Below are 21,935 nucleotides of genomic sequence, written 5' to 3' on the forward strand. Positions count from 1 at the left end.
TGGAAGAAAAGCCTATTTACAGATGGAAGAAAAGCCTATTTGCAGATGGAAGAAAAGCCTATTTACAGATGGAAGAAAAGCCTATTTACAGATGGAAGAAAAGCCTATTTACAGATGGAAGAAAAGCCTATTTGCAGATGGAAGAAAAACCTATTTACAGATGGAAGAAAAGCCTATTTACAGAAGGAAGAAAAGCCTATTTACAGAAGGAAGAAAAGCCTATTTACAGATGGAAGAAAAGCCTATTTACAGATGGAAGAAAAGCCTATTTGCAGATGGAAGAAAAACCTATTTACAGATGGAAGAAAAGCCTATTTACAGATGAAAGAAAAGCCTATTTACAGATGGAAGAAAAGCCTATTTTACAGATGGAAGAAAAGCCTATTTACAGATGGAAGAAAAACGTAATAGAACTCATTTGCCCGTATGGCCGAAAATGGACGTAATTTGAAAATGAAAAAAATTGAAAATAAATTTTACTTTTTTTCTTCAAAACAGTACGTTATGGGTCCTTTGGTAGGTTAGGAGGGCAGGAAATTTTCCCTAAAGTTTAAAAACGTCATGAAAAACGTTAATTGAATGTTTCCTCTCCTAACAGACTAAGCCGGAGGACTCAAACAGAAAACGGGACAGTACATAACTTTCCTGAGCCGATTTCATTTCAAATTACGCCCATTTTTGGCCATTGCGCGCATACACTGCCTGCGTGAGACCAGTCTTAGAGTATGCCGCACCATCATGGAGCCCCCACCTGAAGAAACACATAAGAAAACTGGAAAAGGTTCAGAAGTTTGCGACGAGGCTTGTCCCAGAGTTACGAGGGATGGGATATGGAAGCGCCTGAGAGAACTGAACCTTACGACACTAGAAAAAAGAAGGGAGAGAGGGGATATGATAGGAACATATAAAATACTCAGGGAAATTGACAAAGTGGAGATAGATGAAATGTTCACACGTAATAATAACAGAACGAGGGGACATGGGTGGAAACTGGAAACTCGGATGAGTCACAGAGATGTTAGGAAGTTTTCTTTCAGCGTGAGAGTTGTGGGAAAATCGAATGCACTTGGGGAACAGGTTGTGGAAGCAAACTCTATTCATACTTTTAAAATTAGGTATGATAGGGAAATGGGACAGGAGTCATTGCTGTAAACAACCGATGGCTGGAAAGGCGGGATCCAAGAGACAATGCTCGATCCTGCAAGCACAAATAGGCGAGTAAAAATAGGTGAGTACACACACACACACACACACATATGTGTGTGTGTGTGTCACCAATAAGACATAAAAGGAAGAGTTCGTCGCCCTGCTGCAAGCCAACCGAAACAACTTTACTGATCAATAGAGCTCATGCCTGACACACACACACACACACCTGCCCCTGGTCGTACACACACACCAGGCCTCACACACCTGAGCCCGATAGGCTCAGGAATCTGTACACCTGTTGATTGACGGTTGAGAGGCGGGACCAAAGAGCCAGAGCTCAACCCCCGCAAACACAACTAGGTGAGTACACCTCCCCAGAGTGCCCCCGTACACCGTACATGTGGTACAACACACACTGAACATCACCGTTCGCTACAGCCAACGCCGCCTAGGAAGACTACGGTGAATGTCCCAGGAAACATTTTCTCAGAACTCATACCTTTCACTACAACAGTGTCGTCATTTTTAAACGCACATTTGAGTGCGGGTGTGGTTTAGGGGGGGGGGATAGGAATGGATAGGGGGAGGGTGGGGTCATGGGGTGGGGATAGATGACACACATGGGGGAGAGTTGGGGGGGGGGATAGAGCCAACGTGGAAGCATTAGATCGGACAGGATAAGCTTGGAAAGCCCCCCTACCCCCTATCCTCATCCCCACACCATCCCCAAGAATCCCCCACCATCCCCTCCCACCCAGCGTTCCCACACCTGGTACACACCTCCCCCCCCTCGCTCTATATTCCAGCTGCGGAGTTATATAGCTGTATTATATTATATAGCTATAGTTATATAGATATATAGAGTCCAGCTATACTCCAGCTCACGCACACACAGATACCTCTCTAATACCCCCACACTCTGATCGACAAGAACCACAAGAGATAAAACCAGACTTAGATATAGATACTCCATAACAAATTTAATAATTAACAAACCACCACCAATGACACTTCAGGTAATTATATTATATATATATATATATATATATATATATATATATATATATATATATATATATAAAGAGCAGGAGAAATAATACGGGGGACCCCGTATGGCAACATCTTCCGTGAAGAAGACTGTCCACTGCGCTTCCGGGAACGTCGATGTTGCCATATCATGCTCAACTCTTTTTATGTTTTGTTTTTCCTTTTGTTTTTCTCTTTCAGTTTTGAGTTGTGCTGCTCTACAAAAAAGCCGTGAGACACAAAGAAACATTTCTCAGCTTAGTTCACCCACGCTAAGAACACTCTTAGTTGAATATTCTAGCCTTTAAATTTTTATTTACTTCACGATAAGTCTATTTACGTCGCTTAAAAACAGTGTAGAGCAGAGAACAACAGGAAGGAAGTTGTTGACTGAGGCAGCTCTCACACCACCGCCCAGACTGTACTGTGGGATTACACTAGAGGCTCGTTACTGTGCATGCTAGAGCACCAGGTTGAACCTCTCTCACCACGACCAAGTTCCTCCTCTCACTCTTCTCTCTCTCTCTCTCTCAAACACATCATTGCACGAGGCATCCTACTCTTACAGTTTACAAATAAAATCATTCAACACCTACGTTCCCAGCCATTAACCCCTTAAAGACATATTATATATATATATATATATATATATATATATATATATATATATATATATATATATATATATATATATATATATATATATATATATATATATATATATATATATATATACCTCTGGCCTTGTAGAGACAGCAACAGCTCCACCTGCTTGGACAAGCACGTACGTTGATGCTTGTAAGAGCGCCACCGTCATGGGAAGAACAACCATGCAAGATTGCAAACATATGATATGCCAACGAAGAAGGCCAGCATGTTACCTCAAGAAAAGAGAGACGTGTCTATACACCGAGGAAATTAACGAAGAAGCAGGCCATTAGATCATATCAACCCTGCTGGGACTGCTGGGTCTGCTGGGACTGCTAGGACTGCTGGGTCTGCTGGGACTGCTGGGACTGCTGGGACTGCTGGGTCTGCTGGGACTGCTGGGACTGCTGGGTCTGCTGGGACTGCTAGGACTGCTGGGACTGCTAGGACTGCTGGCCCGACAGATGGTAGGGCTGGAGCAGCCTAACAAACAACACTGTCAAGCCTCAGAAAACGCCAGGAAGAAAGCAGAGGATGTGTTACTAAACTCTAGATAGAAAACGGTGAAGATGTGCTTGTGGGGGGTTGAGCTCTGGCTCTTTGGTCCCGCCTCTCAACGGTAAATTGTCACTCATGTAGGCATGTGAGGGAACGACCGAGCAGATGTCCTGGCTCCAGAGGAGGCTGAAGATCAGATTGAATACTTTATCCCCCTCCCAAGACCCTTTTACAAATTAAGAAGCGTGATCAAGCAGCATCACCATGACAAGGAAGCCGAGGATAGAACTTGGGATAGAGGAGCGAATGAGTGAATCTGTATAGCAACTCGCAGTCGCAGACCTCATGGATGAAAATGTGTCGAATGAGTGCAAGAAATCCGCAAGTACAAGAATTTGTCTTAAATACAAGTACTCATGGAGATTCGGGACGGAATCAACACTTGTGCAAGGAAGTTGCAGAGTTTGCAACACAAGTGCTCATCTGTGAGACATGCAGTAAGATCACCTATACAATAAACTCCCATATTATTATTGTTCGAAAAGCACTTTTTTTTTGCAAATGTATATACAGGCTTTAGAAGCTTCCTCTCCCACCTCTTACTTTGCACCCACAAGGTGACCCACTCCTTTGTGAGTGGAGGCAGTTAAGTAAGTCCCAGCTGCGTGTAGGTACAGTTGACAGGACTAACAACCCCGCGGGCTTCCTGTTTAGTAGTGCCCAACATGTTGCTGTGGTGGAGTGTCCACTCACAGGATGAGTGGCGCTGCCCAATACTGTCACTATGGCGGTGTGTCCACTCACAGGATGAGTGACGCTGCCCAATACTGTCACTAAAGCAACGTGTCCACTCACAGGATGAGTGACGCTGCCCAATACTGTCACTAACGCAGCGTGTCCACTCACAGGATGAGTGACGCTGACCAATACTGTCACTAAAGCAACGTGTCCACTCACAGGATGAGTGACGCTGCCCAATACTGTCACTAACGCAGCGTGTCCACTCACAGGATGAGTGACGCTGCCCAATACTGTCACTAAAGCAACGTGTCCACTCACAGGATGAGGGACGCTGCCCAATACTGTCACTAAAGCAACGTGTCCACTCACAGGATGAGTGACGCTGCCCAATACTGTCACTAAAGCAACGTGTTCACTCACAGGATGAGGGACGCTGCCCAATACTGTCACTAAAGCAACGTGTCCACTCACAGGATGAGTGACGCTGCCCAATACTGTCATTAAGGCAGCGTGTCCACTCACAGAATGAGTGACGCTGCCCAATACTGTCATTAAGGCAGCGTGTCCACTCACAGGATGAGTGACGCTGCCCAATACTGTCATTAAGGCAGCGTGTCCACTCACAGGATGAGTGACGCTGCCCAATACTGTCACTAACGCAGCGTGTCCACTCACAGGATGAGTGACGCTGCCCAATACTGTCACTAAGGCAGCGTGTCCACTCACAGGATGAGTGACGCTGCCCAATACTGTCACTCACAGGAGTAACTAAAGTATTCCTCCGGCCAATTATAATTACAAACCAAAAGTAAACAACAATTATGTGATACACAGGGAAGTGATAAACAATGCGTGTGGAGGGAAGTGAAGACCAACAAATGTCTTGACAGGCTCAGGTGTTGACAGGCTCAGGTGTTGACAGGCTCAGGTGTTGACAGGCTCAGGTGTTGACAGGCTCAGGTGTTGACAGGGACACACCTCCCCTCCCCCTTCCCTCTAAGCAGCAGAAAGACTTGCTAGGGGGGACTTAGCTGGAGCCCTTCAGAGTCGTTAGACCTGACCCCAATGTGTGATGGATAGTTCCAGCGTCCCTAACCTGCCTGGCCTTCCAGGATACCGTGCAGGCGTCACCTGTTCATGGAATCTGGACTCTGGAACAAGGGGGGGGGGGGTTAGGGGAGGGGTGGGGGGGGAGGGGGGTTGAGAGGTCGCCTCTTCAAACGGGAATGGAACGTGTTCTTGACTCACTAATTTACCTGATGGGCAATTTTACTGATTCCAAGGACTGCCATGGTGGTTAACTCATTCAATGACTGCGGGGAGTGTATACTAGGGGTGTGGCTAGGTAGTGTACCAGGGGTGTGGCTAGGTAGTGTGCCAGGGGGTGTGGGTGCCTCATAGATGGATTGTCAGCTATGTGTACACCTTGAAGGCTTATCTCCCTCACACTCTCCCTCACACACCCTTTCCTTCCTCTCTCCCGCACGCAAAAATTACACGCGCGTGCAACCCCCAGTAAGCACAATTAGGTGAGAAAGGAACAAGGAATCAGTAAACTGAATGTTGGGAGGCGGTGCCAAGGAGCTGAAGCTCAACCAACGGAATCACAGAAAATTCAGTACACACAACAGGAAACTTCGATATTTGACAACACAATTGTAGAGTTTACAGTAGTGTGTGAGTTTACAGGAGGGAGAGAGAGAGAGAGAGAGAGAGAGAGAGAGAGAGAGAGAGAGAGAGAGAGAGAGAGAGAGAGAGAGAGAGAGAGAGAGAGAGAGAGAGAGAGAGAGAGAGAGAGAGAGAGACAGAGACAGAGACAGAGACAGAGACAGAGACAGAGACAGAGAGACAGAGAGACAGAGAGACAGAGAGACAGAGACACAGACAGACAGTCACAGAAATTACACATTTTTCCCATGGGGTTTCCAATATACGAGAATAATTACAGGAATTAACGTTCAAACTCAATTTAATGGGGGACCAATAATCCGCAGATTTATGTTATATATAACTCCGACAGCCATGATTACTGCTATCTTTGCCCCCCCCCCTTATCACTATTTGTTGCAGCTGGTCATTATTCTCGCTATTTGCAACCCATTTGTTGCTCTGCAATATTGTTTACAGTATACCCATTAATGCTATCGCAACCATCCCTGTTTCTGCTATCTTCAGCGCCTTTCGCTAGCCCCACTGTGGTATGTTATCGTTTTTCAGGCCCCTGACATGTGCTTTTCCTCCACCACAATGGGTGTTAATGGCACGTGAATGGGTGTTTGATGGCACGTGAACGGGTGTTTGATGGCACGTGAATGGGTGTTTGATGGAACGTGAACGGGTGTTTGATGGTACGTGAATGGGTGTTTGATGGCACGTGAACGGGTGTTTGATGGAACGTGAATGGGTGTTTGATGGTACGTGAACGGGTGTTTGATGGAACGTGAATGGGTGTTAATGGCACGTGAATGGGTGTTAATGGCACGTGAATGGGTGTTAATGGCACGTGAATGAGTGTTTGATGGCACGTGAATGGGTTTTAATGGCACGTGAATGGGTGTTTGATGGCACGTGAATGGGTGTTTGATGGTACGTGAATGGGTGTTAATGGCACGTGAATGGGTGTTTAATGGCACGTGAATGGGTGTTTGATGGCACGTGAATGGGTGTTTGATGGCACGTGAATGGGTGTTTGATGGCACGTGAATGGGTGTTTGATGGTACGTGAATGGGTGTTTGATGGCACGTGAATGGGTGTTTGATGGCACGTGAATGGGTGTTTGATGGCACGTGAATGGGTGTTAATGGCACGTGAATGGGTGTTAATGGCACGTGAATGGGTGTTAATGGCACGTGAATGGGTGTTAATGGCACGTGAATGGGTGTTTAATGGCACGTGAATGGGTGTTTAATGGCACGTGAATGGGTGTTTAATGGCACGTGAATGGGTGTTTAATGGCACGTGAACGGGTGTTTAATGGCACGTGAATGGGTGTTTGATGGCACGTGAATGGGTGTTTGATGGCACGTGAATGGGTGTTTGATGGCACGTGAATGGGTGTTAATGGTACGTGAATGGGTGTTTGATGGCACGTGAATGGGTGTTTGATGGCACGTGAACGGGTGTTTGATGGCACGTGAACGGGTGTTTGATGGCACGTGAATGGGTGTTTGATGGCACGTGAATGGGTGTTTGATGGCACGTGAATGGGTGTTAATGGCACGTGAATGGGTGTTAATGGCACGTGAACGGGTGTTTGATGGCACGTGAATGGGTGTTAATGGCACGTGAATGAGTGTTTGATGGCACGTGAATGGGTGTTTGATGGCACGTGAATGGGTGTTTGATGGCACGTGAATGGGTGTTAATGGCACGTGAATGGGTGTTTGATGGCACGTGAATGGGTGTTAATGGCACGTGAATGGGTGTTTGATGGCACGTGAATGGGTGTTAATGGCACGTGAATGGGTGTTTAATGGCACGTGAATGGGTGTTTGATGGCACGTGAATGGGTGTTTCATGGCACGTGAATGGGTGTTTCATGGCACGTGAATGGGTGTTAATGGCACGTGAATGGGTGTTAATGGCACGTGAATGGGTGTTTCATGGCACGTGAATGGGTGTTTGATGGCACGTGAATGGGTGTTTGATGGCACGTGAATGGGTGTTTGATGGCACGTGAATGGGTGTTAATGGCACGTGAATTGGTGTTGAGGGTGACTCCTCTTCCGTAGCAGAGTGGTCTGCGTCCTGGACTAACAACCGAGGAGACCAGGCTTCACTCTCCGGGCGGAACAGATGCGGTTGGGCACGTTTGCTTTCACCTGATGCTTCCGTTCACTTTATCAGTTAAATTAGGGATCCGGGAGTTCGGCAGCTGTTGTGGGTTGCATCCTGGAAGGAGGGGGGGGGGGGGGTCAGTAGCAGGCCTAGGATGGGTGGGAGGGGGGGGGGGTCAGTAGCAGGCCTAGGATGGGTGGGAGGGGGGGGGGGAAGGGACGTGGATAGGCCTACGTATCCAGGCTTCCTGTCACCGACAACAGGAATGACGTCCTGCTTATCGTCTCTGAACGACTGATGTTGAACAATGCTGAACAACTCGTATTGAACGACTATACGGTCATGCCGTACTTTCTAATCACTATATATCACTATATATCACTATATATCGCTATATATCACTATATATCACTGACCAAAGTCGGACACCGGGAGGGATACCAACTCTCCGTGGTGGGTTGTGGGGAGAGTATGATGAAAGAACTGTGTACCTCAGGTAAACCTGTGGTATATCTAAGAGTTTACCTGGAGGGAGTTCTGGGAATTCTACTCCCCCCCCCCCCCCCGACGCCAAGCTACCTCCAGAAGGCTGATGATAAGAGCGACCCGCAGGCCCACATATCCACTACCGCCTGGTTGGTCCGGAACTCTTGCATTTTTGCGCTACCGCTCACAGGATGAGTATGGGGTGCACAATAACAGTCAAACGTCCCTATATTGGCAGAACACAGATAGGCCCGGTATTGCCCGGGTCTATCTGTGTATGTCTCCCCCTTCTCTATCTGTGTGTGTGCATGTCTCTTTATCTTTCTCTCTCTCATTTATATATATAAAATATAATTTTCTACCATTGTCGTGAAGGTGGTTCACCGGTGGGAGGGGTCAAACGATGTGAAATATTAAAAATCGAATAGGTATCCATTTACTTTGAAAAAGGTGCAGGGCCTGTGAAAACCTGTAATGTGTGGGCACCACCATGGACCAGTAGCACCATGGACCAGTAGCACCATGGACCAGCAGCACCATGGACCAGCAGCACCATGGACCAACAGCACCATGGACCAGCAGCACCATGGACCAGCAGCACCATGGACCAGCAGCACCATGGGCCAGCAGCACCATGGACCAGCAGCACCATGGACCAGCAGCACCATGGACCAGCAGCACCATGGACCAGCAGCACCACGGACCAACAGCACCATGGACCAACAGCACCATGGACCAGCAGCACCATGGACCAACAGCGCCACGGACCAACAGCACCATGGACCAACAGCACCACGGACCAACAGCACCATGGACCAACAGCACCACGGACCAACAGCACCATGGACCAACAGCACCATGGACCAGCAGCACCATGGACCAGCAGCACCATGGACCAACAGCACCATGGACCAACAGCACCATGGACCAGCAGCACCATGGACCAGCAGCACCATGGACCAGCAGCACCATGGACCAGCAGCACCATGAACCAGCAGCACCATGAACCAGCAGCACCATGAACCAGCAGCACCATGGACCAGTAGCACCACGGACCAACAGCACCATGGACCAACAGCACCACGGACCAGCAGCACCATGGACCAACAGCACCACGGACCAACAGCACCATGGACCAACAGCACCATGGACCAGCAGCACCACGGACCAACAGCACCATGGACCAACAGCACCATGGACCAGCAGCACCATGGACCAACAGCGCCACGGACCAACAGCACCATGGACCAACAGCACCACGGACCAACAGCACCATGGACCAACAGCACCACGGACCAACAGCACCATGGACCAACAGCACCATGGACCAGCAGCACCATGGACCAACAGCGCCACGGACCAACAGCACCATGGACCAACAGCACCATGGACCAACAGCACCACGGACCAACAGCACCACGGACCAACAGCACCACGGACCAACAGCACCACGGACCAACAGCACCACGGACCAACAGCACCATGGACCAACAGCACCACGGACCAACAGCACCATGGACCAACAGCACCATGGACCAGTAGCACAATGGACGAGCAACACCATGAACCAGCAACACCATGGACCAGTAGCACCATGGACCAGTAGCACCATGGACCCACAGCACCATGGACCAACAGCACCATGGACCAACAGCACCATGGACCAACAGCACCATGGACCCACAGCACCATGGACCCACAGCACCATGGACCAGCAGCACCATGGACCCACAGCACCATGGACCCACAGCACCATGGACCAACAGCACCATGGACCAACAGCACCATGGACCAACAGCACCATGGACCAACAGCACCATGGACCAACAGCACCATGGACCCACAGCACCATGGACCCACAGCACCATGGACCAACAGCACCATGGACCCACAGCACCATGGACCAACAGCACCATGGACCAGCAGCACCATGGACCAACAGCACCATGGACCAGCAGCACCATGGACCAACAGCACCATGGACGAGCAACACCATGGACCAAGAGCACCATGGACCAGTAGCACCATGTACCAACAGCACCATGGACCAGCAGCACCATGGACCAACAGCACCATGGACCAGCAGCACCATGGACCAACAGCACCATGGACCAACAGCACCATGGACCAACAGCACCATGGACCAACAGCACCATGGACCAGTAGCACCATGGACCAACAGCACCATGGACCAGTAGCACCATGGACCAACAGCACCATGGACCAGTAGCACCATGGACCAGCAGCACCATGGACCAACAGCACCATGGACCAACAGCACCATGGACCACGGACCAGCAGCACCATGGACCAACAGCACCATGGACCAACAGCACCATGGACCAACAGCACCATGGACCACGGACCAGCAGCACCATGGACCAACAGCACCATGGACCAACAGCACCATGGACCAACAGCACCATGGACCAACAGCACCATGGACCAACAGCACCATGGACCAGCAGCACCATGGACCAACAGCACCATGGACCAGTAGCACCATGGACCAACAGCACCATGGACCAGTAGCACCATGGACCAACAGCACCATGGACCAACAGCACCATGGACCAACAGCACCATGGACCACGGACCAGCAGCACCATGGACCAACAGCACCATGGACCAACAGCACCATGGACCAACAGCACCATGGACCACGGACCAGCAGCACCATGGACCAACAGCACCATGGACCAACAGCACCATGGACCAGTAGCACCATGGACCAACAGCACCATGGACCAACAGCACCATGGACCAACAGCACCATGGACCACGGACCAGCAGCACCATGGACCAACAGCACCATGGACCAACAGCACCATGGACCAACAGCACCATGGACCACGGACCAGCAGCACCATGGACCAACAGCACCATGGACCAACAGCACCACGGACCCTCGACGTTCAACACACATAGACATCCATTTTCTTTGATAGCAACTCCATTTTCTCTCACAAAATCGATGGCGGTGGCTTTAAAGGACAGGAAAAAAGATCAGGTTGAGAGGAGTGCGCTCACGACTTTTTCCTCCAAAACTCGCCCGCTTTGGCTAGTTTGTTCTAGCCACCCTGGCCCCGAACCAGCACCGACCGAAACACTGAAACACGAGTGGTTGGCGGAGGAATGTAATGGGAAGATTTCATCAGCTACGAGGAAAAATATAAACACGAGGGGTGACTAGCATAGACATTCATCTTGCTGATGTGTAATTAATGCTTTAGTCTGCCGGCCGCCGGGAAGAGGGGGGACTAATGGCTGACTGGAAACATAAAAAAAACACTGTTGCCAAGCGGGGGGAGGGAGGGGGATGATGTTGGGGTTTTCAGGGGGTGATGGGGGTGTTAGGGGACGGGGTGTTTAGCGATTTATCGAAACTCTTTGTGGGAAATATATTCATTATAGATACATGGACATATAGCATCAATTATACGCCTCCGGGACGGCTAGGAGGCGGTTACATCAGCAGTAGTGAGCGCCGGGTCGAGTAGGACCGCGTACCATCGTGCACATGAATAACACGTTATAAAATGCGGTTTGTAATTTAGAGTGAAAAATGGCGGTGTCAACCCCCCGCCTGCGCCCCCCCCCTCCCCCTCCCTCCCCCCGTTCGTGTCGGGTCTGTGCGGTAAAACCGGATATTGTCACTGTTTAAAACCCGGATCCTGCCGCGCTGAAATTCAAGGCGAAAACTTTGGGAATCAGCAGAAAACTTTGAGGCATTCACCAAGCGTGAGAGTGTAGTGAGAGGGTTAGAGGTAGTGTGAGGGAGCAGTGAGAGGGTTAGAGGTAGTGTGAGGGAGCAGTGACAGTGTCCGAGGTAGTGTGAGGGAGCAGTGAGGGGGGTTAGAGGTAGTGTGAGGGAGCAGTGACAGTGTCCGAGGTAGTGTGAGGGAGCAGTGAGGGGGGTTAGAGGTAGTGTGAGGGAGCAGTGACAGTGTCCGAGGTAGTGTGAGGGGGCGGAAGTCACGCTCCCAGCCGGGGCTTGCCACAGTGCTCCAATATTTCATCTGGAAGAGCCTGTATAGCATTCCCGCCTTGCATGTGACTCTCCCTCCCCACCTCTCTCCCTCCCTCCCCACTCTCTCTCCCTCTCTCTCTTCCTCTCTCTGTCTGTCTCTCTCTCTCTGTCTCTCCCTCTCTCTCTCTCTCTCTCTCTCTCTCTCTCTCTCTCTCTCTCTCTCTCTCTCTCTCTCTCTGGTGGGCACTTAAGAAAACGACATGACTCCTGTTAGCATGCTTACAGTTTTACCTGGCCATGGTTCGAACCCTATCTAAATACCTGGCGAGGCGAGAGGGTGGTCGTGTACAACACAGCTGACCCACGCGGGAGGGATTAACTGACTGACTGAGTGACTGGCAGCCACTAACCGACAGTTACACACGCACACAGACGCTGCTAAGCTAGGTGAGTGGACCTAACTGGCGACACTACACCAGGGGCACACATCACCAGGATAACGAGGCCACCATATGCCACGATAGCAAAGGTCCGGTTATCCTTCAGCGCCTAACATAATAGAAGTAAGATCCCTCGATTGTTTCAAGGGTAGGTTATCTTGAGATGATTTCGGTTTTTTTTTTTATGTCCCCGAGGCCCGGTCCTCGACCAGGCCTCCACCCCCAGGAAGCAGCCCGTGACAGCTGACTAGCACCCAGGTACCTATTTTACTGCTTTTAGACATATATATATATGTCTAGTTAGACATATATATGAATGAGATTGGGTGGATATAAATATTGGAGCTGCCTCGTATGGGCCAATAGGTCTTTTGCAGTTACCTTTATTCTTATGTTCTTAACTTGGAGGAAGATCCCTTCCGAGCGCCGATTGTATCGTTTCTGAGACGTATTACTCAGTATGCTGCCCCGGCATGGAACCCCCTTACCTAAATAAACAATACAAAACTTTAAATAGTCCAGAAATATGCATCAAGGCTCGTTCCGGAACTAAGGGTCCTGAGCTACGAAGAATGACTGAATGAACTCACTCAGTACACTAGAGGAAAGAAGAAACATTGGGGGTAGAAATAGCCTAAGCTACTCTATCCCTTTGAGATGTTATTCTTTCTTGTCTCAATAAACATACTTGAACTTGAAGAAGAAACAAGGCAGACATGATAACGACATACACAATACTAAGGAGGGGGGGGGGGAATGACAAAGTAGATATAGAAACAATGTTCAGATTAAGGAACAGAGGAACGAGAGGATATAATTGGAAACACAAAGATGTAAAAAAGAACTTTTTCCTTCAAAAAAGTCATAAATCAATGGAACGGAGTAGACGAGGAAGCTGTGGAGGTCAATTCGATATTTTTAATTAAAATATAAAATAGAAAAAAAAACGATTGAAAATGGGTCACTGTATTGAACTACCGATGGGGCCGGGCTGAAGAGCAGACGCTCAACCCTGCAAGCTCAACTAGGTGAGCACACCCACTACACCCACACACAAACACAAACACACACACACACACACACACACACGCACACACACACACACACACACACACACACACACACACACACACACACACACAACCCAGAGATACAGGTCACTAGCCAACACGCCAGCCGCCTCTACACGAACAAATTACTCTCACTGATAAGATATTCCAGAATGTTTGATGAGCGTCTGACGCTACACCTCTGCACCCCCTTTGTCTCACACTATCAATTACAGGTGTGTGTGAGAGAGAGAGAAAGAGAGAGAGAGAGAGAGAGAGAGAGAGAGAGAGAGAGAGAGAGAGAGAGAGAGAGAGAGAGAGAGAGAGAGAGAGAGAGAGAGAGAGAGAGAGAGAGAGAGAGGAGAGAGAGAGAGAGAGAGAGAGAGAGAGAGAGAGAGAGAGAGAGAGAGAGAGAGAGAGAGAGAGAGAGAGAGAGAGAGAAAGAGAGAGAGAGAGAGAGAGAGAGAGACACACACACACACAGATTGACGTGAACATGGGGGATGAGGAAAGTGATGAGTTACAGGTGGTGGTTCATAATGGTGACTACATATTGGTGGAGGCGTGTCAGCCGCCTTGACACGTCCCCCGGAGAGTTCTTGCCACCATTACACTCTCTCACACACTGGTGTCACTTGTGCTCGACTCCGTATCATCCCCCAAGAAAGCTTTATGTAACTCTAGGATAATATATCTCATTCAATATTCTCAATTCATAAACATTGTTGCCCGCCCAAGTTACGTGACTTATTCTCCTCCATCGCTACTCCCACGGTTCCCGCTCTCTGCAACTATCATGCAGTTTTTCCACACAATTGTGTTTATTACTAATATAGTATTAGAAACTACAGTGTAGTTTTGTTTTCCATCTTAAAGAAATGTTGCGGATATAGCTACTAGTCTACAGCTTCCCTGTCACTTATAACCTCCACTACTTCATCAGTTGGTGGAGTTATCTTTGGGACAATAGAGAATAAACTATTGTTTTGATTAATATTAAATCGTTACTGAATGGGTAACTTTGATAAGTTAACAAGACAAAAATACTTGAAGGTTCAACCGCCACTACGACGCACCAGTCGCTATAAACATTCACTAAAATAATGTCCTCCTACCAGAACTGCATCCCACCGCTGCCACCAATCACCAAAAGATTAATGAAGCAACTTCAAGCGGCAAGGAGTTGAATCAACTGGAGCCTGGCTTCAGCCCGGGCTTACAGAGTAGAAGAACTCGCGTAACCCTCTCCAGGTATACTCCAGGCATGCTCCAGGCACATATGTTCTTCCCTTATTATAACTTCAATGTATTAACTCCTAGCACGTCTCTTCCACTTAAGACATTCACTATTAAAAATATAGTCTTCATGGGATATTAACACACATTTGCATACAAAATCTGATACACCCATTTATTTCCCGTGAGTCAGTTGATTCACACATTTAATCAGAACAGAAACGGTTGAGCACGCTTTATTTCGCCTAATGCCTCTGTTTACCTAGCAGTAAAATAGGTACCAGGGAGTTAGGGAACTGTTGTGGGTTGCATCCTGGGGGAAGGCTCAGTATAGGTGGCCTAGGCCCTAGGTGGAGAAGGGCCTGGATTAGACCAAGTACAGGCGTCGTGGCCTAGAGAACAAGAATTGAAACATTTTACAATACGCGTCACAAAGTAAAAATGCTAAACATTATTCACAACACCGATACCAGAAATAATACTTTTTAAAACGTGTCCTCGTGCTTAACACATATTTTGACGCAAGAATCCCCTAACGTCAAAGTACTATAAAGATGTACAACAAATCACAGAGGCCAGCAAAATTAACGTAATATCCCGTTTTCTTAATTTAGAGTAAATCTTTTAATATAGATTTGGGGAACTTGATACCTCATATTACTGACGTTGTGGCACGGCCGAGAGGACGGGGATTAACAGGAGTGGCGGAAGCAGTTGGGCTTTACACTCGTCTGGCCTTCAGTAACGTTGTCATCATGTGAGGATGACTGAAGAATTAGTCACCGTTGTATCAAGCAGTGTACCCAATTAAGTCCAGCGTTGTCGTGTGAATTCCTCGACCCAAAATTGGGGATCGTTGTGTGTGGCTCTCAAGACTAAACATTTCAATCAGTTCGTGAGGAGTGTGGGGTTCGTGCCCCGGTCTCCTTTACGGCACACATTGATATACATAATACACAGAGCGGTGTGTATATACCAAGTTTCTCGGTGTGTGTATATATATACACTCAAATGTATATTTGTTGGTTAGTCAGTAGCTTATTGCTGATAATAACCCTTCAGAGGTTCTAAAGTCTTAATTAAAACTTATTAAGGGCTAAGATCTTTGTGTAGGGTTGTTAAGACTTTAGTACCTCTGGAGGGTTATTAGACTGAGGTCTTAATAACCCTCCAGAGGGTCCTGGGCCTTAATAACCCTCCAGGGACGAGTCTCGTTGCAAACTTCTGCACCTTTTCAATATTCCGTTGTTATTTTCTTGTGGTGTGTGTGTGTGTTAACAACGTTCTCAGAATGTCTAGGATTGAAGGAGTCTCCCCTCAAAGAGCTTCGCGAAGGAGAGGGAAAACGAGACAATAAGGCCTGCAGAACACCGCCCGTCATGTGTTCAGTCTGGGAGCGCCTTAAATTCTGAACACACCACCGCTGAACAGCAGACTACAGCACCAGGGGCCGGATCCACGAAGCAGTTACGCAAGCACTTACGAACCTGGGGCCGGATTCACGAAGCAGTTACGCAAGTACTTACGAACGTGTACATCTTTCCTCAATCTTTGACGGCTTTGGTTACATTTATTAAACAGTTTACAAGCATGAAAACTTGCCAATCAACTGTTGTTATTGTTATAAACAGCCTCCTGGTGCTTCGGAGCTCATTAATTGTTAAATAATTGTAAACAAAGCCGCCGAAGATTGAGAAAAGAGGTACAGGTTCGTAAGTGCTTGCGTAACCGCTTCGTGAATCTGGCCCCAGGCCAGCAGGAGGTGGAATACCCTACCGGGAAGACCCGGTACTAGCACCATCACGCCAGGAAGAGTTTCTAGCAGTGCATTCATATATGCAACATGCAGTTGAAATACACGTGAATAACCTCGTTCATACTCATTAACCACTTGGAAAAAGAGAGCAAACCATGCTTTAGCTGCTAAACACACACACACACACACACACACACACACACACACACACACACACACAAAAGTAGTAGTTAGTAACAGTTGATTGATTGACAGTTGAGAGGCGGACCGAAAGAGCAGAGCTCAACCCCCTCCGCATTACTGGAGGGCACCTGACAGCTGGGTGGACAGCGCTTCGCAGTCCTGAGGTTCCGGGTTTGATCCCCGGTGGAGGCGGAGACATATGGGCAAAATGTTTCTTTCACTCTGATGCCCCTGTTACCTAGCAGTAAATAGGTACCTGAGAGTTAGACAGCTGTTACGGGCTGCGTCCTGGGTGTGTGTATTCACCTAGTTGTATTCACCTAGTATGTGTGTGTGTGTGTGTGTGTGTGTGTGTGTGTGTGTGTGTGTGTGTGTGTGTGTGTGTGTGTGTGTGTGTACTCACCTAATTGTGCTCACCTAATTGTGCTTGCGGGGGTTGAGCTCTGGCTCTTTGGTCCCGCCTCTCAACCGTCAATCAACTGGTGTACAGATTCCTGAGCCTATTGGGCTCTATCATATCTACATTTGAAACTGTGTATGGAGTCAGCCTCCACCACATCACTTCCTAATGCATTCCATTTGCTAACTACTCTGACACTGAAAAAGTTCTTTCTAACGTCTCTGTGGCTCATTTGGGTACTCAGCTTCCACCTGTGTCCCCTTGTTCGCGTCCCACCAGTGTTGAATAGTTCATCCTTGTTTACCCGGTCGATTCCCCTGAGGATTTTGTAGGTTGTGATCATGTCCCCCCTTACTCTTCTGTCTTCCAGTGTCGTAAGGTGCATTTCCCGCAGCCTTTCCTCATAACTCATGCCTCTTAGTTCTGGGACTAGTCTAGTAGCATACCTTTGGACTTTTTCCAGCTTCGTCTTGTGCTTGACAAGGTACGGGCTCCATGCTGGGGCCGCATACTCCAGGATTGGTCTTACATATGTGGTGTACAAGATTCTGAATGATTCCTTACACAGGTTCCTGAACGCTGTTCTGATGTTAGCCAGCCTCGCATATGCCGCAGACGTTATTCTCTTTATGTGGGCTTCAGGAGACAGGTTTGGTGTGATATCAACTCCTAGATCTTTCTCTCTGTTCGTTTCATTAAGTACTTCATCTCCTATTCTGTATCCTGTGCCTGGCCTCCTGTTTCCACTGCCTAGTTTCATTACTTTGCATTTACTCGGGTTGAACTTCAACAGCCATTTGTTGGACCATTCACTCAGTCTATCCAGGTCATCTTGTAGCCTCCTACTATCATCCTCTGTTTCAATCCTCCTCATAATTTTTGCATCGTCGGCAAACATTGAGAGGAACGAATCTATACCCTCTGGGAGATCATTTACATATACCAGAAACAGTATAGGTCCAAGGACTGACCCCTGCGGGACTCCACTTGTGACGTTTCGCCAATCTGAGACCTCACCCCTCACACAGACTCGTTGTCTTCTGTTGCTTAGGTACTCCTCTATCCACCGGAGTACCTTCCCACTCACTCCAGCCTGCATCTCCAACTTTCGCACTAGCCTCTTGTGTGGCACTGTATCAAAGGCTTTCTGACAATCCAAAAATATGCAGTCTGCCCACCCTTCTCTTTCTTGCCTTATTTTTGTTGCCTGGTCGTAGAATTCAAGTAACCCTGTGAGGCAGGACCTGCCATCCCTGAACCCATGTTGATGCTGTGTTACAAAGTTCCTTCGCTCCAGATGCTCCACTAGTTTTTTTCGCACAATCTTCTCCATCAGCTTGCATGGTATGCAGGTTAGGGACACTGGCCTGTAGTTCAGTGCCTCCTGTCTATCCCCTTTCTTGTATATCGGGACTACGTTAGCTGCTTTCCAAATGTCTGGCAGTTCCCCTGTTGCCAGTGATTTGTTATACACTATGGAGAGTGGTAGGCACAGTTCTCTTGCTCCTTCCTTTAGAACCCAAGGGGAGATTCCATCTGGGCCTATAGCCTTCGTCACGTCCAACTCTAGTAAACACTTCCTTACTTCCCCACTGGTAATCTCAAACTCTTCCAGTGGTTCCTGGTTAGCTATTCCTCACTTACCTCTGGAATTTCTCCTTGCTCTAAGGTGAAGACCTCCTGGAATTTCTTATTCAATTCCTCACACACTTCCTTGTCATTTGTAGTGAATCCTTCCGCCCCTATCCTTAATCTCATAACCTGTTCCTTTACTGTTGTTTTTCTCCTAATGTGGCTATGCAACAATTTAGGCCGAGTCTTTGCCTTGCTTGCGATGTCATTTTCGTATTGTCTTGCTGCCTCTCTTCTCATCCTGACATATTCATTCCTGGCATTCTGGTATCTTTCTCTGCTCTCCAGTGTCCTGTTATTCCTATAGTTTCTCCATGCCCTTTTACTTTGCTGCTTAGCTAGCCTACATCTCTGATTAAACCATGGGTTTCTCATCTTCATTTCTCTGTTTTCCTTTTGGACTGGGACAAACTTGTTTGCTGCGTCCTTGCACTTCTGCGTGATGTAATCCATCATATCTTGGGCCGTCTTTCCCCTGAGCTCTGTTTCCCATGCTATATCTGTTAGGAATTTTCTTATCCCCTCATAGTTTCCCTTTCGGTATGCTAACCTTTTGGTTTCGGTATCCCTCCTCGAATTCAATAACCCTTCTTCAATCAAGTACTCAAACACCAGTACACTGTGGTCGCTCATTCCTACTGGGTCCTCAAAACCGATTTCTCTTATGTCAGAGTCGTTCAGAGTGAAGACTAGGTCGAGTCTCGCTGGTTCGTCATTGCCTCTCATCCTTGTGGGTTCTCCGACATGCTGGGTTAAAAAGCTGCTTGTCACCACCTCCAATAGTTTGGCTCTCCACGTATCCTCGCCTCCATGCGGTTCCTTGTTCTCCCAGTCAATCTTTCCGTGATTGAAGTCGCCCATGATGAGCAGGTGGGATCTATTTCTACAGGCAGCAGAGGCTGCCCTCTCAATTATAGTGTTAACTGCCTTGTTGTTGTTTTCATACTCTTGACTGGGTCTCCTGTCATTTGGTGGAGGGTTGTATATTACTGCTACTACTATTCTTGGTCCTCCCATTGTTATGGTGCCTGCTATGTAGTCTCTGAACTCCTCACAGCCCGGGATGGCCATCTCCTTAAAACTCCATTCCCTTCTCATGAGTAGGGCCACTCCGCCTCCTCTCCTACCTTCCCTCTCTTTCCTTATTACTGTGTACTCCTGGGGAAACACGGCATTCGTTATGATTCCAGAGAGTTTTATTTCAGTGAGTCCGATTAAATCTGGGTTAACTTCTTGTGCTCTTTCCCTTAGTTCACTTGTCTTGCTTGTGATCCCATCTATGTTCGAGTACATCACCCTGAAACTGACTCTCTTCTGCTTCTTTTCTGGGGGGGACCTTTGGGATCTGGGGTGAGTGGGAGCTGGGGGGACCTGGCACAGGGGGATTGGTGGAGGAGGGAGGGCTTGGGGTGGTGGGGGAGAGGGGGAGGGTACAGGGGGTGGATAAGAGGGGGAGGGTACAGGGGGTGGATAAGAGGGGGAGGGTACAGGGGGTGGGTAAGAGAGGGAGGGTTGGGGAAGCATGGGGGGAGGAGAGGCTGTGGGGGATAGGGGAGATGGGGGGGCTTGGGGGGAGAGAAAAGGGTGGAGGGCTTGGGGGGCATGGGGGAAAAGGGAGGGCTGAGGTGGGTGAGGAAGAGGGGAGGGTTTAGGGGAGTGGGGGAGAGGGGAAGACCTAGGTGGGGTGGGGGAGAGTGGGGGCTTAGGGGGGAAGGAAGGGCATGGGGGTGGGAGAGACGGGAAGGCATGTGGGAGAAGGAAGGGCATGGGGGATGGGGGAGAAGGGAGATCCTGGGGAGAGGGGTGAGGGGGAGAAAAGGGGTGAGTGGGGGGAGGGGGGTGGGTGGGGGGAGGGTGCCCTAGGTGGGTACTTAGTGGGGGGCTGACAGGGGATGGGGCAGGTTGGGTGTCTGTTGGGTAGAATGTGGGGGTGGTGCCCCAATCCCTGTGGCTGTTGCACTGTTTGAGGAGGGTTCTCCACTTCCCTCTGGGATTGTAGGGTTCTGGGTTGTGGTACTCTGATTTCCTTCTCTCTCCCTGCGCTCCTTCCTCGCGTCTGCTGTCCGTATTCTCTCTTCCCTTGTCATATCGCTCTGCAGGAATATTTTCTTGAACTTCTCAACACCTTTTAGACAACACTTCCTTGCTAGCAGTTCCTCTTTCGCGATTTCGCTCATGAAAACCACCTTTATCATTCGGTCTCTGTCCTTGTTGTACTTTCCAAGCCTGAAAACCTTTTCAACATTTCGCTCATTTCGTGTGTGTGTGTGTACTCACCTAGTACTCACCTAGTTGTGTTTGCGGGGGTTGAGCTCTGGCTCTTTGGTCCCGCCTCTCAACCGTCAATCAACAGGTGTACAGATTCATGAGCCTATCGGGCTCTGTCATATCTACACTTGAAACTGTGTATGGAGTCAGCCTCCACCACATCACTTCCTAATGCATTCCATTTGTCAACCACTCTGACACTAAAAAAGTTCTTTCTAATATCTCTGTGGCTCATTTGGGCACTCAGTTTCCACCTGTGTCCCCTTGTGCGTGTTCCCCTTGAGTTAAATAGACTGTCTTTATCTACCCTATCAATCCCCTTCAGAATCTTGAATGTGGTGATCATGTCCCCCCTAACTCTTCTGTCTTCCAGCGAAGTGAGGTTTAATTCCCGTAGTCTCTCCTCGTAGCTCATACCTCTCAGCTCGGGTACTAGTCTGGTGGCAAACCTTTGAACCTTTTCCAGTTTAGTCTTATCCTTGACTAGATATGGACTCCATGCTGGGGCTGCATACTCCAGGATTGTGTGTGTGTGTGTGTGTGTGTGTGTGTGTGTGTGTGTGTGTGTGTGTGTGTGTGTGTGTGTGTGTGTGTGTGTGTGTGTGTGTGTGTGTGTGTGAGATAAGAGGTTGGTGTTAAGATAGCTCAGGTTGTTTACAGTTCTGCAATAGAAAA

General features: G+C 48.5%; 2 protein-coding genes across 2 annotated transcripts in view; one reads left to right on the forward strand and one right to left on the reverse strand.

The window, feature by feature from the left end:
* tou (toutatis) overlaps window positions 1–21,935 on the reverse strand; it is a 435,009-nt gene that overhangs the window by 369,525 nt on the left and 43,549 nt on the right. The window lies entirely within an intron of this gene.
* Window positions 9,457–10,524, forward strand: LOC123774964 (mucin-1-like). Its single transcript, XM_045769665.2, has one exon. It carries the CDS (start codon window positions 9,457–9,459, stop codon window positions 10,522–10,524), a length of 1,068 nt encoding a protein of 355 aa, XP_045625621.2.

Source organism: Procambarus clarkii, chromosome 92, assembly GCF_040958095.1.
Source record: "Procambarus clarkii isolate CNS0578487 chromosome 92, FALCON_Pclarkii_2.0, whole genome shotgun sequence".
Classification (NCBI taxonomy): Eukaryota; Metazoa; Arthropoda; class Malacostraca; order Decapoda; family Cambaridae; genus Procambarus; species Procambarus clarkii.

Coding starts and splice junctions, on each gene's coding strand:
- LOC123774964 (XM_045769665.2), top strand. CDS start 9,457: ATGGACCAACAGCACCATGGACCAGCAGCACCACGGACCAACAGCACC.